Here is a 16,383-nt window from a genome sequence, read left to right as displayed (position 1 = left end):
TAACCATCATGTTAGAACCCAGTTTTGCGTATATAGTCACTATCACATGTGACTTTCTCCTGGCCTTAGTAAGAATGAGCCTGCCATGTAGGTCAGGGATGGGGAACATGGAGTCCTCCAGATATTGACAGACTACATAATCCATTGACCACCCGGGCTGTGATTTATGGAAGTTGAAGTCCAACAGTATCTGGACTGCCACAGAGGTTCCTTATCCCCAAGGCATCTCTTTCAGTGTCCAATCCAACTTGAAAAACTTAACAAAACAGAACTCTGAAATCAGTTCATTTCACATACTTGAAGGAAGATTTGACTTAATGGCTGCACATGATGGGCCCACTTTTTTAAATTTTTAAGAGGTTGTTGTTGTTGTTTAGTCATTTAGTCATGTCCGACTCTTCGTGACCCCATGGACCAGAGCACGCCAGGCTATGAGAACCTTCTCGTAGAATTGGAGGGGAAATGCTTTGACATTTTTATAAGCTTAATAGAAGTTGTGTTGTTTTGTGACATCTGTAATAGCCACTGATTAAGATGGTGCTTTTCAAAAGTAATTCAATTCATTAGCTATGTAATTGCCTGCTTTTCTTCAGAATATGTAACTGCTAAACATGCTGCATCTCTTACACTTGTTTCTCCATGTATTTTTCCACCAGCTGGAAAGTTTTGACAGTGGTGGATTTGTTTTTATATATGTATGTATGTATTTTTGCAGAACCTTCCTCACTCCATCTCCAGTGCCTATTGATTAGCAGCTGCTTGCATAAGTGCCTGGGGTTGTTTGAGAAAAGAACAAAGTGTGTGCTTTAAAAACAACATTCTTTGGTGTGAGCTTCTGCAAGTTTCCATGGGGGCTGCTTTGCAATTTGACCACTTGGAGAGATTGCAATTAATTGCTGCTAGGCTAGGGCAGTGAGGCAAGAGGGAAGGTTGTGATGTGAAGAGTTATCGGCATGCATGCCAGCAAGGTTACCCTGACAGCTTTAATCATTCAATTGCATTCTCTGGAGCTGGAAATGAAGGTCCTCTGAAAGGTAGAAAATGGATCTGAGAGACAAAAGACAGAGAAATGCTTCCATAGCCTTTAATAGCAATTAATTACAGGGAAATGCATTCATAAGAGGTTTGTTTGTTTGTTTGTTTGTTTGTTTGTTTGTTTGTTTGTTTGTTTAAGAGGAAAGGCTGTCCTCCTCAGTGGTACCAGCATCTCACTGCCTGAAAAGGATTAAGTTTGGCACCTGGGTCTTCATTAACAGATCGTTCTCTGGATTTACCTTTATGTGTAAAACGCAGGCTGATGTTCCAGTGGCTGAAAAATGCACACCCACATTTTGAACTATAATGGAGAATTAGCCGTGCATGCTTCCTTCTATTTGGGACTGAGACTGATGACTGCGCTTTTCTTTTTTTTTCTTTTTTCTTTGTAAAACATGCAGAATTGCTATGCTAATTGAGGTAAATCCATCTGTGGTTTGGCTGGCTGGCTGGCTGGCTGCCTTACTGCTGCTACAGTTAGAAGAACAGCTTATCTATTTAAAAACTTAAACGTGGAGTGGCACTTCAGGGTTTGAACTGGAGATAGCTTCTCGGAAGCAGCTATTCTGACGTCTTCAGAGCTGAGTGCTCCCACTCCATCCACGTTGGAGGCTGAGCTGAGAGCATAATAAATATGGTGGCAGCAAAAGACCCCAGTCTTCATATCCAGGATTAGGGTATGACTTTTCACAATGAAGCTGAATCCCCCCCCCACCTTTTTGAATTCTGATGTTAGTTATATTGTGCAGATGGGAGTCTTTGTTTAGATTTCCAGAAATGCATGCTGTGCCTCAAATGCCTAGGCATGCACCAGATATAGCAGACAACCCAACGGATGAAGGGTGTTTGATTATTATTATTTTGGTGGTGGGATTGAAGCAATTAAAATTGTGCTACTTAACAGGGTAAAACACACAACAAGAAACGGTTTAGGAATGGAATTTAGCTGCCTCAATTTTTTAAAAAATTCAGTGCCTATATTTATTTTTATTATTTATTAAATTTCTATACCGCCCTTCCTCCGAGGATCACAAGAAAAGGAATGTTTTTGCCTGACAACTAAATATATGTTAAAAAGATGCCAGGTGAATCTTCCCGGAGAGAGCACCACAAGCAGGGAATGGCTACAGAAAAGGCCCAAGCTCGTGTTGGCATCCTCTGGATGGAGGCTCATGAAGAAGGGCCTCAGATGATGACTGCAGGGTCCGGGTTGGTTCATGTGGGGAATATTTGTATATACAGTGGTACCTCGGGTTACATATGCTTCAGGTTACACACGCTTCAGGTTACAGACTCTGCTAACCCAGAAATAGTGCTTCAGGTTAAGAACTTTGCTTCAGGATGAGAACAGAAATTGTGCTCTGGCAGTGCGTCAGCAGCAGGAGGCCCCATTAGCTAAAGTGGTGCTTCAGGTTAAGAACAGTTTCAGGTTAAGTACAGACCTCTGGAACGAATTAAGTACTTAACCCGAGGTACCACTGTATGTGTGAACCGCAAAATGATTCGTTGCTCCTCCTTGTAATCTGGACATGGAATCAACCTGTGGCATAAATAAAACTGTTACTTCTCCATGACAGGAGGTGGCTTCCATAGATGGTACTGCTTGGATATCTACCGTATTTTTCGCTCTATAACACGCACCCGACCATAACACGCACGTAGTTTTTAGAGGAGGAAAATCCGTAGGCATGCCACCTGTAGGCATTCCCTCCATAACACACACAGACATTTCCCCTTACTTTTTAGGAGGAAAAAAGTGAGTGTTATGGTGCAAAAAATACGGTAATTGCTGGTGGAGCCTTTAGCAGGGGATTAGACAAATGAATGGAGTGCTAATGACCATTAGTCATAGGGGCAATATGGAACCGAAGAATACCAGTTGCTGAGGAGCAGCACCATGGAATGATTAGTGCTTTTGGAAATTGCTTGTGGGTATCCCAGAGGCAGGGACACAGGTGGCGCTGTGGGTTAAACCGCAGAGCCTAGGACTTGCCGATCAGAAGGTCGGCGGTTCGAATCCCTGTGACGGGGTGAGCTCCCGTTGCTCGGTCCCTGCTCCTGCCAACCTAGCAGTTCGAAAGCATGTCAAAGTGCAAGTAGATAAATAGGTACCGCTCTGGCCGGAAGGTAAACGGCATTTCCATGCACTGCTCTGGTTCGTCAGAAGCGGCTTAGTCATGCTGGCCACATGACCTGGAAGCTGTACGCCGGCTCCCTCGGCCAATAAAGCGAGATGAGTGCCACAACCCCAGAGTCGGCCACGACTGGACCTAATGGTCAGGGGTCCCTTTACCTTTATCCCAGAGGCATCTGGCTCTCCACTGTGGGGAACTGGATACTGGACTAGATGGTTTGATCAAGCAGTGTTCTTCTTTTGTTCTCCTGGGGAAATCTGCTTGTGTGCTTGAGATTCCTCTGCTTCGAACTGTAATCAAGAACTTTCTCTATGTTGTTTGCATGTGCACATTTAAAACAGGGATGGGGAAAACTGTGGCCTTTCCTGATGTCATTGGACTCCAGATCCTCTTAGCTCCACCTAGCGTAACCTAGGATGGTGGGTGTTTTCCAAGAACATCTGGAGTACCCCACCTCTGGTTTAAAGAATAAGAAAGAAATAGTAGGTTTACGATTGCACTGTAATCCAAATGCTAGAGCATGAGACTCTTAATCTCATGATCGTGGGTTTGATCCCCACATTGGGCAAAAGATTCCTACATTTTGCAGGGTTTTGGACCAGATGAATTCTACAGTTCTGTTATGCAAATTGTATATGACTAAACCGGTTAATATGTCTCAGTAGGAACCTATTCCTGTTTAAGAACCTTTCTCTTTTGTGTGCAACAGAGACAATTTCCTGTAATTTCAGTTATCTGGGTCTTTCCGTACTCTCAGTGGCTGAAGACAGTCAAGCCAGTTCTTTTCTTTCTTCCTTTTAATCGGCAATGAAAGTTCAGAGCCTCCAGCTATGTTTCGTTTTTATTATTTTATTATATATACACACAGAGAGTTGGGAAGAAATTCTTCATTAGATACAAAGAGCGTGAATAATCTTTCTGGCATCTACTCTGAATGTTATAGTAACTGCGCTGGTAAGCCAAGCAAGGCTGCAGTCCAGAGCACAGTTTTCATCTCCAAGGCTGTGCTCTCATTGCCACAGGCGGATGCCAGAGTTTGGAATCAACTGCAGATGCACATTACAAATGCTGACTTAGTATTGTTTCGTGCTTACATAAGGAAGATCTGCAAATGTCCTTCAATACTATAAAGCATTTTTATATAAGCCGTGTGTCATTTTAAATTACAGTAAACCCTCCTGTCTAAGAGGGTGGGGGGAGGACTAAAATAAGGTGTCCTGTTCAGTTCAGCACAGCAGTGCCCTGCAAAACCCCACATCCGTTGGCATTGCAGCTAGAGTTATTCAAACAGCACTTCATAGGCCATATTGCCCCTTTGCAGTGTTGGCAGAGAGATCGACTGAGTTATGAGGCTCTGCCCAGGCAGGCAGACCACAGAAAGAGGCCTTCCAAAATATTCCCCTCTGGGTATTGTTAAACTCCAGCTCTCATCTGCCCCAGACTCCATGGTCAATAGCCACGGATGATGGGAGTTGTAGTCCCAAACATCTGGAGAACACTGGATTCTACTAAGACTTCTGATGCTACTGGCTTTATCCCCCATTCCACATATTCTGGACCTAGCCTAAAGCTTTATATATGTGGGCATGGACTTGTACATAATAATAGAGCAGGATAGCTCTCTGTTAAAACGTCTTCTGCTCCTTGAGTTGCAGCCCTACAAGCGAACTTGGCCACTTTTATTTTTTTTAAGGGATGTGTGTTTCTTTGAAAGTATCCACAGAGAAGCTCTCTTGTTTCCTCTGGGTCAATAAAACTTCCTCCTTGTTGCTTTCTGCCGTAGCTTTGCTGAAATAAGATATCAGTATGGAGTCCTGCGAAATAAGTTTGTATCTATTCCATTGCCTTGTCAAGAGAGAAAATGTCTTTGAGCACCATGAGATTCACTAAGCCTCTTTAGCCAAAGGGCATCACTCATCCTCCATTAGAGCAGAGAAGTTTTTTTAGTGCGGGCAAGAGCTCTGTTGTGTCAGGCACCATCTAAAACACATTAACAGATGCACAACTCATGTCTTAAAGACCTCTGCAAGTTCCCTCCCTCTCTCTCCCCTAGGTTCATTTGGGTACCAGGAAAAGCATGGGAGCGGAAGCAATGAATTTTTAACTTGCTTTCTGAGGACCATTCAGCACCCTCAGAGGAGCGGGTTTTTTCAGGCAGATGTTCTGGGTTGTTCTCTTCCCCTCCCGTCTCACTTATTGGAAAGAGTGCTAGGCAGAGCACACAGAATCTGGAGCCAAATTCTTAGTAGGAAACCATCCATTGTGGAAGGTTACTCCCCTGGCTTTGGAGAGGCCAAGACACATGCTAACTAACAGAAGGACGATGAGGCTCATTGTTTAGAGATGTACATACTTCAGTGCAGTCTTATAAGCATTGGAGGCTGGTGCCTATTGGGATTACTAGGGTGGAAGGCAGGGAAGCCAACAGTAGGTGGAGCAGAGCCAAAGACTGGCAGAAGCCACTAATTCTAGTTTTGTCCCCATCCTCCTCCTTGCTAAGCTCTGTAATGGTAACAATGACATTATGGAGAAGGAAGCAAGTAGACAGAGCTACTTCTTGGTCTGGTCGTAAGTAAAAAGACAGGTGAGGACCGGCTGAAGTTGGTTGAGCAGTTCCCCATTTGCTTTCATGGACCAGCCTCCACTACTTCTAAATAGATCCTGCTAGAAACCAGGTTTTATCAGCATTCATTCATTGAATTTTATATAATATTTCATACATATGTGTGTATGGAACGCTAAAGCCCCAAATCAAGAGATTATCCTAAAAATAGATGTCGTGGCATACAGTTACTGTTTAGGTAGCAGGAATTGACTTTGAGAATCATGGTGGACCCGTGAGAAAGCAAATTGGATTGGATTTGGTAGGCACAGTTTTAATCTATTATTATTATTATTATTATTATTATTATTATTATTATTATTATTATTATTAGAGGGCCCCTTCCTTTGGTGATTTTATATTGTACTTAATAAGACTTTACCTGAATTGACTCTGTTTGACCTTAATGACTTAATTACATAGCAAAATCAGGCTGGCTATGTAATGGTATGATGTTATCCTGTTCAATACCCTCAACTGACTGGGATTACCCATGTCACTGATTCAGGAAGGAATTGCATCACCGTGTAGCCAATTTAGACAGGATATGCAGTGTTGCGACATCATGACAGTCACCACACGCTCCCTGATTGGGTGGTACTGCCAATGTGACTAACCGGGGGGTGGGAAATAGGATTTGTAAGTTAAAATTAAAAGGCCGCATAAGCAGCAGATAAGAGGAAATGATGGCAGAGAACAATGGCAGAGTTATTTTTTTAAAATAACTTATTGACTTTATACCAATTTTAAACAGTGGTGGTTTTCTGACACAGACTCCTGAGCATTCTAATCCTAATAAGGATTGTGTGAATTTCTCTAGCCTCTTTCACATCACTAGGCTCCCTAGCAAAACAAAACAGCTATGCGTCTCTGAAACACAATATATACCTTTACAGGGTTGTCCTCAGTATGTTGACCCACCGTGGGGTTTATTCTCTGGTCAGTACACACAGTGGGGGTTTTTGGTTAAGAATAAATAAATTGAGGTGCTCATATCATATGTTGATAAAAGTGCCTTTGGTGACAGTAAAATAATGGTTGCCGTGGGCAGCAAAAGAAGAGGTGGCAGCACTCTGAGGGCACACATACGATGCCAGCTTTAAACTCTCTATATAAGGCTGCCTGCTGAAGAAATAAGATTTGAAAGGTGCATGAGTGCTAGGCCACTGATTATGTAGCCCTAAAGGAATCAGTGGTTCTGCAGTATAAGTGCTTCCTACATTTGCTTATCATAGTCTTTCCCCAGCTGTTATGAAATGGTGATTGGGATGCTTTTATTTAGATACGTGTGCAAGATGAACCAGGGGCAGAGGGTGGGTGGCACTCTGATACACCTATTCCCTTCTCCCTTTATATCTGTGGTCAGAGAAGATGCCTTTACCTTGACTGTGGGTCTAGGGTGACACCATTTCTGTAAAACTACTTTTATTTTTTAATTTTGTTGATGACTTGTAAACAGCTAACGACTCCCAGATGTGCAATCTAAACTCAGCACATATTTGAGAGGGGAAGCAACCTGTATTTAGTGCTTAGTGGACATTAATCTGCTTTGCATCCCCTAGATTTAGATTTATTCCTGTTTATTCAGTAACCAGACTGGGCTCCAATGATCATTGGCTTGTAATATGTGAAGAATTTAGGTCAGAGGATTTTCCAGCATTATACTCTTAAGAATATCAATGTAAGTGGGATAATAATTGATGGATGGGAATGCAATCCCTGTCTGAGTGTACTGAACAGAGTTTCTGTGGCTCTTGCATGGGGCCTGCTGCCCGACGCTAAAATCATGCACAGTAAGCCTGCAACTTACACGAGGGTTACGTTCCGGAGACCGCACCTCAAGCAAAAATAGCATATAGATGCAATGTTGGGTGGGATTGCCGAAGTCCCTCCCCCCCCCCCCCCGGAATCCTACCTCCTTTAAAGTATTTTGCCATGCACGTTCAGCTGAATGCACACAATTAAATGCATGTAGATTGCGATCTAACAGTTCACACTTAGGTGGGAGTAAGTCCCTCTGAACCCAGTGGGAACTTATTTATAGTAGGCATGCATAGAATATTGCTCATATGTTCTTGTCTGGATCTTTGATGTTTAATAAACTTAGTCCATCATGTTGTTTTATGTGTTAAAATATGAAAGCCCATTTCCAGTGATCAAGCGCTGTTTCTTATTCTGACTTGACCAGGGAGCACTAGCCAGCATTTCTCTGTTTTTGTCCCTTTTCTCATTTTTTTAAAACCATTTTTTCTTGCACAAGTGCATGTTCAAGTTTCTCATATGAGATTCCACCTAAACTGCCTGTCAACCTCCTGTTTCAGGTTGTAATATATGAAGGGGCCTGCTGGTTTTTAAATGATTCAAAGTTAATAACTGGGAGCTTTGTCAGTTCATTTTGAGGGAGTAAGTATAATACCTCTGCCTATCAGAAAGTATGTGTTTGACTGCTGATCTTGTCATTGGTTGTGTTTATGCTATTTTTTAGTGAGGTGGTGTTGGGTGTGAATTTGTTGGCTGCCTTGGAATGAGATCTGAAAAATGAGTGATAGGCTCTCTACCCTTGGTCCTCAGTAACTGGAAGCGGCAAACATAAATATTTCCCGAAAACAGTTGAGGAATAACTCACTTTATACTGAGCTCTGTTATAACTGCAATTAGATCCTGTGGTACCCATTATAATATTATCTGGAGCACTATGGGACAGATCATTCTCTCACTAACCCTGGAGCATCCAAATCCCTATATCCTTGAGCCCCCAAATTATCTCCACCAACTAACCCACCTTGGAGCTGCCAACACTCATTCTTGCAGCTGCTTATCTGGTTCTTGTTTGGATACTGGATTGAATGAGAGACATCTCTCTCCTGGAGTATTGTTGTAACAGCAGCCCAAAGGTTGGTAGCCCTGGGAAATGTTATTTTCCCATGGCTACTGATGTACAGAAAAAACAGGGGAAGGAAGCAGTTTAGCTGAAAAGAGATTTTGGGAATCATAATGCTTGCCTTTTATTTAATGCAAGCACAACAAGTCCTTGTGCTTCATATTTCAAGCCAAGAAAGTACAGACTTTGACAATATGTCTAATAAGATCAGTTTAAATTAATAAGTCTTGGCTAATGGAAACAGGACGTAGCCTCCATGTTGACCTCATCTTTTGTTAAACCCAGTTCAACAATGGCCATGAAGGATATTCTTATGGCACTTGTTTTAACACTGTTTCTCACTACTATTTATTGTGACGTTTGCTTCCTCGGTTCATTTAATGATATACTGGGATGAAATTAAATTAGAAGTTGTGCTTGTGTTTCATGAAACAAAGAACTAACCATGCATTTCACCATCATTTCCAGAGAGCAGCATTGACCTCCGATAAAGACCTGTACCTTGACAACAGCTCCATTGAAGAAGCATCAGGAGTTTATCCAATTGATGACGATGATTATACTTCGGGTTCAGGCTCAGGTAAAGCAATGTCGCATAATGATAAATGTGTTAGGGCCAGACATGGCCTTTGTCCTACAGTTCCATTGTACAGCATACACTTCACATGCAAAATGTGCCAGGTTAGATCCCTGGCTTCTTAAGAATGAAATAAAATCAGATAGCAAGCAATGAGAAGCACAGTAGTCATTACTGGGCTAGAAGAGTCCGACCATGTTCTCTTCTTGTGTTTCCTATGTGGGTCTCCACTAGTTGTGTTGATGCACTCAGGTCAGCTGATATGTGTGAAGTGGGCCCTTGATCAACAAGAACATGAAAAAACCTAATCTGTAGAGTCCAGAAAATTCAGTCCAGTGGTACCTCTGGATATGAACGGGATCCGTTCCGGAGTCCCGTTCGCATCCAGAAGCAAACGTAACTAGCGATGGCACGTCTGCGCACCTGTGTGACACTTTTTGCCACTCCTGCGCATGCGCGTGACGTCATTTTGAGCGCATGCGCGAGCGGCGAAACCCAGAAGTAACACGCTCCGTTACTTCCGGGTTGCCACGGAGTGCAACTTGAACGCGCTCAACATGAAGCATATTCAACCCGAGGTATGACTGTACAGGCAGCTCCCAATTTATGCGGAGGTTACGTTCCTAGGCACCATGCATTTAAGTGAAAGTGTGTATATTTGAAACACCTTTGAAAAAGCCTTCAGACACCCCCTTCCGCCCCTTTTCGTGACTTTTTGGGTCACTTCTGTATTTGGCGCAATGCACATGTGCGCAACCGCACATATATTGGATGTGCCTAAAGCAGACATTGCCTGTATGTTGACTACCTGCTGAATCTGTGATGCTGTTTATGATGAAGATTAGAATCCCCATGTTGTTATCAGTGTCTGTATCATTTAGTAGGATGGCCTTGGTGACACGCTGCATTTAAAGGCCACGGAGAATGTTTGGGCAACAAAGAAGTAATTGTGGCTCAGGTGACACCACGTGATAATTTTTGCCACAAGCAAGAGCATTGCATCTCATTAGCATATGTCAGTTAAAGTGTATTTTTTATGGAGAGCATAATGTTGTTGATGGGCGTGGGGGCGGGGCTACCTAGAGTGACGGAGATATTGAGTGTGTGGCAGGGAACAAACAGAGCTCTCAGTGGCTACCCCTTCCATGCTCCCACCTGGATTGTGAAATTTCATGTGCATTTCTATAGTTACACAGTAATCCTGAACTTTTCTGACGCTTCCTGTTGGTTGAATTGTGAATTTATGTTTTCTGGAGTTGGGATATGCAGTCTTAAACGCTGATATCCTGTTGGATTTATTGCATATAAATAAGGGATAAGACAAAAAAAAGGGATTTGGTTCTAGATTAGACCCCGAGGAATTAAAAAAGTGGTTGCACCAGGCTGCTTGATTAATATAATTCTTTCCCCCTGCCCCAGTTGAATGTACTGAAGTAATGGAAAATTAAACTAAGAAAGCCAAATACCACTGAGCAAATCTCGATGAATTAAATCAGTTAGGTAGATAAAAGAAAATGTCACGAGTGTTTGGATTTCAGTGCAAAGTAGTTGCTACATAATCGGTCAGATAACTATCCGGTCCTTTTTACAGCTAAATAAATTACACAGTAAATGCTTAGGACCTTTTTGATTAGCCAGCTGCTGAATAAGTAAGGGCTGGTCCCCACAAACACCAGATTACATTCTTAAACTGTTCCGGGGGGGGGGGTCACATGCTTGAATGCTTCCCTATGAAAGCACCCCCCCCCCGCAGATCAGGGACATGGGGAAATGTGGTTGGACACCAGCTCGCATCAACCCCAGCCAGTATGGTCAATGGTCAAATATGGAGGGCCATGGGTTCGCCTTCACTGCTGTAGCTAGGAAACCAGCATTTTGTGAAGAGTTCAAGTCATCTTACAACAGGGTTGTTGTAAGGACAAAATGGTTGGGGTGAGGGAAGAAGTATATCCTATCTTGGAGCTCCTTGGAGGAGAAGCGCCAATATTTATTTTACATTTTTCTGCGATGTTGATGGTTTTTTTAGAAAAGATTTTTTTAAAAAATAAAATAAAATTGTAAATAGCCTTTAGGGCAGCACACAAGTATCGGCAATAAACTAGAGCAGAGCAAATATGTACAGATGCGTTTCCATTCCTATTCTTCTTATACTTCAGGGGCTGAAGAAGAAGAAGAAGGCGATAACACGCCAATAGTGGTGCCATCAAGAACTCTCCCAAAGATGCCACCAACTAGTGATGCTCCCAGAACTGAGAAAACCACGCTGAAAATGCAGACCAAGGTACCTACGCAAACAAAGGTGTGTGCAGGGGAGGAGCCTCTTGCTGGTTTTTAAAGCTGCCGTGATAATAATTTAACCTTAAATGCCATCTGATGTATGCTTTAAGAGGATTTACTAGGTTTAGTGCAAAGCTGTGGATTAACCATAAAGACAACTCACTTGGATATCATATCAGTCTATTAGGAGAAACGCAGAGCTTTGGTCTTCTGTTCTGAAACGTGTGTATCCCTCCTCTATATCGGAAGCGACTCTCTCGTAGAAGGCGGCCGGTGCCCACAGTTTGGCAGGGTTCTTCCCCAGTGCTACATTTTCTTCCTTGAGCATCCTCAGGCTCCCCAATGTGTTAGTGCCTACAGCTAAAATGGGAAAGCTTGGTGACAAGTGTAGAATCCCCAGCCTTGCATTTTCTGCTGTTGTGCAAAGTAGCAATAGCCTATTGCAAGGAGAAAGGGAGTGGGCAGGAGACTCTGTGCTTAAGCCTTGCTCTGCCCACTGCTTCCCCTCTTTTAACCCTTAAACCTATTCCAGCCAGCTTCTCCCCCCCCCCCTTTTAGTGGGGAAGGGAGACAGGTGTGTAAGGAAAGCAGAGGTTGGGGTAGGGTTAAGTACTGCAAAGTTATGATTCTGAGTTGCATCGTAAGAGATAATTCCAAAGGCCTGAAACTTGCAAAAAACCATAGTGGAGAGTTTTTAGTAACGACCAAAGAGCAGGGCAAGCTCCTGTAGTTTTCTGCATCTAGGGCACCCAATAAGCATCACCGAGCAGTTGGCTATTCCTCTTATGGACCGTGAATCCTATCAGAATGTGCTTGTTGCTTCCCTTACGAATTCTGACACTCAAAAGGGTTTTACACAGGGCAGCCAAAATACAAAATATCAAAAGGAACTGATGGCCGCTAAAAGCTTTGTTGTAGGGCTATTGGCAGACTAGGCTAGTTCCCTCAAATTAACAGTGGAAATGTTTTGGGGCGTGGCTTAAATTGTGGGGAATAGGCTCCTTGTTTTCAAATTATAGGAACAAGAGCATGGGAAGTTGACTCTCACCAAGTCAGATCACTGGTCCACCTAGTTACACTCTATGCTTTCTACACCAACCTTATTTTCCAACTTGGTGTCCACCAGCTGGGGCTGATAGGAGTTGTAGTCTAAAACAGCTGGATCACACCAGGTTGGGGAAGACTGGGGTACACTGACTAGCAGTGGCTCCTCAGGTTTGAGAGAGGGGACTTTCCAACCCTACCTGGAGATGTTTGGGATTTAACCTGGGACCTTTCGTATACAAAGAACATGGTCTTCCACTGAGCTACAGGCCACATTATGTTACACAGTTAAAGAATATTTAAACTGAAATAGACTACATTCATTGCACCATGTAGCAACACATCTATTTGATTTTACTCTTATTTCATGGGGTAAGCAAATCGATATAAGCACACATTGATTTGTAGGAGTTATTTTGAGAAAGGGGTCTGAGGCTTCCAGTTAGAAATTTAGGAGACAAATTCTGCCCCGTCCTCCATCCCCCTTTAAGGTTCTCAAGAGAATTGAGCTAAAGGTGTCAAGTGAATAGGAAATGTATATATTACAGAATTTGAATGCATAAAGGGTAATGGTTTCTGTCACTGCTGCTGCGGGTTGTTGTTTCTCCCCCTGAACTGACTCTGTGCCATCGTTTTCCCACATCTTGTGCTACAGTCACCTGAAGAGATAGATAAAAAGAGAATTCTCAAGCCTGACGCTGAAAACAAAAACGCTAAGAACGAACCAGGTGAAGACACCGACGTATTCACCCAAAAACACTCAGAAAACCTTTTCCAGAGAACAGAAGTATTGGCAGGTGGGTGCCATATGTTCATAAAGTGCAGAATAAGGAGCTTCCTGCTCTATTTTGAAGCCAAGGTATTCACTATCTCTGCAGCTACTCACATAGCTGTTGCTTTGAGCACTGTTCCTCCCCATCCTGTGGTATGATGCAATCTCCCCACTTTTTTTTCTCTTTTGCAACTGAGGAACAGTTTTATTGCTCTTTTCCTCTCAATACATTGCTGCCCTTTCCTTAGCATCTCAATAATGTTTACACCAGGACATTCACCTCCTCCTCAAGGGATGAAAGAAAAAACAAATCTCTTTCACCTGAGGGGGTTTTTTGCAAAGGGGATGGGGCTGCTAGAAGCATTTGAGCTTTGCAAATTCGGATACAAACGAACCCTAACCTGCACCTCACAGAGATGAATGTGAGGATCTGAATACTGCCAGCTTTGGATTTCACACTTCCTCAAATTTTACAACGCAGTTTTTTGTTCAAAGCATATAGAATTGTGTTTAATGGTGGCACATGTTTTCAGATACTGTTCAGAAATGGGCATTTTGAGAGAACGTGTGTTGAAAATACATATTGAGCACCTACCCTAGAACACCCCTTTCTTGGCCACTGGTGTACCAGCAGTGGAGGGGAAATGGCAGCAGTCCTTTCCACAAGTGGTGGATCTCCCTCCCAGAGGGTGGGCCTCTGGGCTACTCTCTCTGGGACCAGAGAGTTGCACCCTTCATGTAAATCCTTTTGCATTTTGCAGCCAAGTAAATATATTTGGGGCTGGGCTTGTCAAGCCTTCAGGAACATTTTAGAACGTCCCTTCCAGAACCTTAACAGTTATTCGGCTATAAAATAATCTGGGTGGCTCTTAAGAACCTGGTTGGGTTATAAACACGGTTTACATGTTTAAACTAAACTAAATTAAAATGTTACAATGGCAGTGCTCCAAGTGGCCATAGTAGGCAGTGCCAGAAGCAAAAGTAGGGGGAACAACATTTTTGTTAACCCTTTGTACAGTAGAATGGTTTCTACGCACACTTGCACGCTCCTCCCTATTCAGGCAAGCAAACTGCATTATTCAGGGATGCATTTCAGCCAGGCAGAACCCTCATGGAAACTGCAGAGCAGGACCATTGAGGGGCGTGGCCTGGGAAGAGGAGGTGTGGCAAGGGTGGGAAACCTCTCCACTTGGTTTCCAGGCTTGAGACCTGTTGCTTTGAAATGCCATTTTGAAAGGTTGGGATACTCAGTAAATGATGGTGGTTGTTTTTTCTCTTGGAGGCAATACACTGCTCCTGGTGAAACTTCTGTTTTTTTCCCCTTCCATAGCTGTTATCGCCGGTGGAGTTATTGGTTTTCTCTTTGCAATCTTCCTTATCTTGCTTTTGGTATATCGCATGAGAAAGAAGGATGAAGGCAGCTACGACCTTGGAGAACGCAAACCATCCAGCGCTGCCTACCAGAAGGCACCTACTAAGGAGTTTTATGCATAAAACTCTTAACTTAAGTGTCTCTGTTTAAGAGATCACTGAACTTTTTAAATAAAGCTTTTTTTTTTTTTTTGCATAGAATAATGAAGAAACCTTTTTTTTTTCATTAAAGAGCCTTTATGGCACCTTTATGATAAAAAAAAAATCCCATTGTATTTAAAACTTTTCATGTATTCCTTTTAAGAAAATGTAAAGTAAAATCTTAACATTTTGCAGTGTTCTGTGAATAACAGTGGCAAAACATTATTTTATACAGCCATTGATGTTCACCGAATCATTTAAAAACTTTATGCATAAATGAAAATGATTGTTTTTATCCTATGGTTCAATGAAAGTTGTTTAATTTTTGTCAGCATGTCTGATTGATCTTACAAGTTAGTTTTTATTTCATTAATTTATCTGTTTCCAAAAATAAAATAAAAAATAAAATGCCTTTTTGTAGTTGTCATGGTGCAATTTGTCTTCGGATAACTCAGATAATGGTAACTCTTAGTGTAAATGTATTTTTTCAGCTATGTAAACTTTAACCTCCACTTTGTATAAATTTTAGTGTCAGAAAATCCATTTTACACCTTGCTTTGTTTCTCAGTGTTCCTGTAGCTTCATTGAAACTTACAGCAGCAAATTAATGTGTAAAATTGGACTATTACTGCAAACGATGTAGTCGTACCCGTACAAAAACAAATCTTCTTTATGGGAGATGTTGCAGTAAGCTACTGACAAGCCTATACAAACCCAAAGACTCTTAACAGTATTCCAAGATGTTGCTGCAAATTTCTATGGCCACTGTTGGTTAATTTCTTGCAATTTGAAGGTACGAGTAGGAATTGAAAAAGAATCCTTTTTTTAAATTGTTCTTTAAAAAAATGCATTTAAGTTGTAAACGTCTTTTAAAGCCTTTGAAGTGCCTATGATTCTATGTAACTTGTTGCAGACTGGTGTTAATGAGTATATAACAGTAAAGAGAGAGAGAGAGAAGAAAATGTTGGTATTTTATAAGCACAGACAATTCTAATGGTAACTTTTGTAGTCTTACATGGATAGACATAAATTGTAATTTGGGAACATAAACACTACTGAATAAATCATGTGGCCTAATACTGAAATATTTCATTGTGGACTTTATTTTGTTCTCTTTCGTATAATGGCGACTTCATGCGCCATGCTACTAATTGCATCTGTTATATGATAAAAGGATATTTTGGAAACAAAGGTCCCCGAAGGTTGCTAACAAGAGTTTCACGGGAGAAATAGCTCTGTTTATAGCCTCATTAAAATGAAAATGTACCTGCAGTTGTTAATTCTTTTCACATTGGTGAAATGTTAAGTGCTAATCAATATGGGTTACTTCTTTAGTGCTCAAATTCACATGAATATAAAGTTTCAGTTCTCCATGTGCTTGAATGATTCCTCCCACCCATGCCTTGCCCTTGAAATAAGCAATATGGATATGTTTGCGTGCCTTGAAAAGTAACAGAATTATTCCACATCATTATCTCTGTGGTGGGGCTTGAGAATAGCTGGCCAAAACTGTATGTTCAGCGGCCACCATTTCTCCAAAGAAAAGGA

General features: G+C 42.0%; 1 protein-coding gene across 2 annotated transcripts in view; it reads left to right on the top strand.

The window, feature by feature from the left end:
• The window catches only part of SDC2 (syndecan 2), a 63,902-nt gene extending 47,982 nt beyond the window's left edge, over positions 1-15,920 (top strand). Inside the window, exons 2-5 of one of the 2 annotated variants that reach the window (XM_083517457.1) lie at positions 9,122-9,233; positions 11,387-11,511; positions 13,207-13,348; positions 14,654-15,920. In XM_083517457.1, the coding sequence (XP_083373583.1) occupies positions 9,122-9,233; positions 11,387-11,511; positions 13,207-13,348; positions 14,654-14,817 (543 nt within the window). In that variant the 3' untranslated portion in view covers positions 14,818-15,920. Of the gene's footprint in view, positions 1-9,121; positions 9,234-11,386; positions 11,530-13,206; positions 13,349-14,653 lie in introns of both variants that reach the window. The other variant, XM_083517456.1, reaches the window with a different exon arrangement.
• Positions 15,921-16,383: the final 463 nt, after the last annotated feature.

This window comes from Podarcis liolepis (genome assembly GCF_965112155.1).
Source record: "Podarcis liolepis genome assembly, chromosome: 8".
Lineage (NCBI taxonomy): Eukaryota > Metazoa > Chordata > Lepidosauria > Squamata > Lacertidae > Podarcis > Podarcis liolepis.
This window is presented reverse-complemented; position numbering and strand designations above follow the sequence as displayed.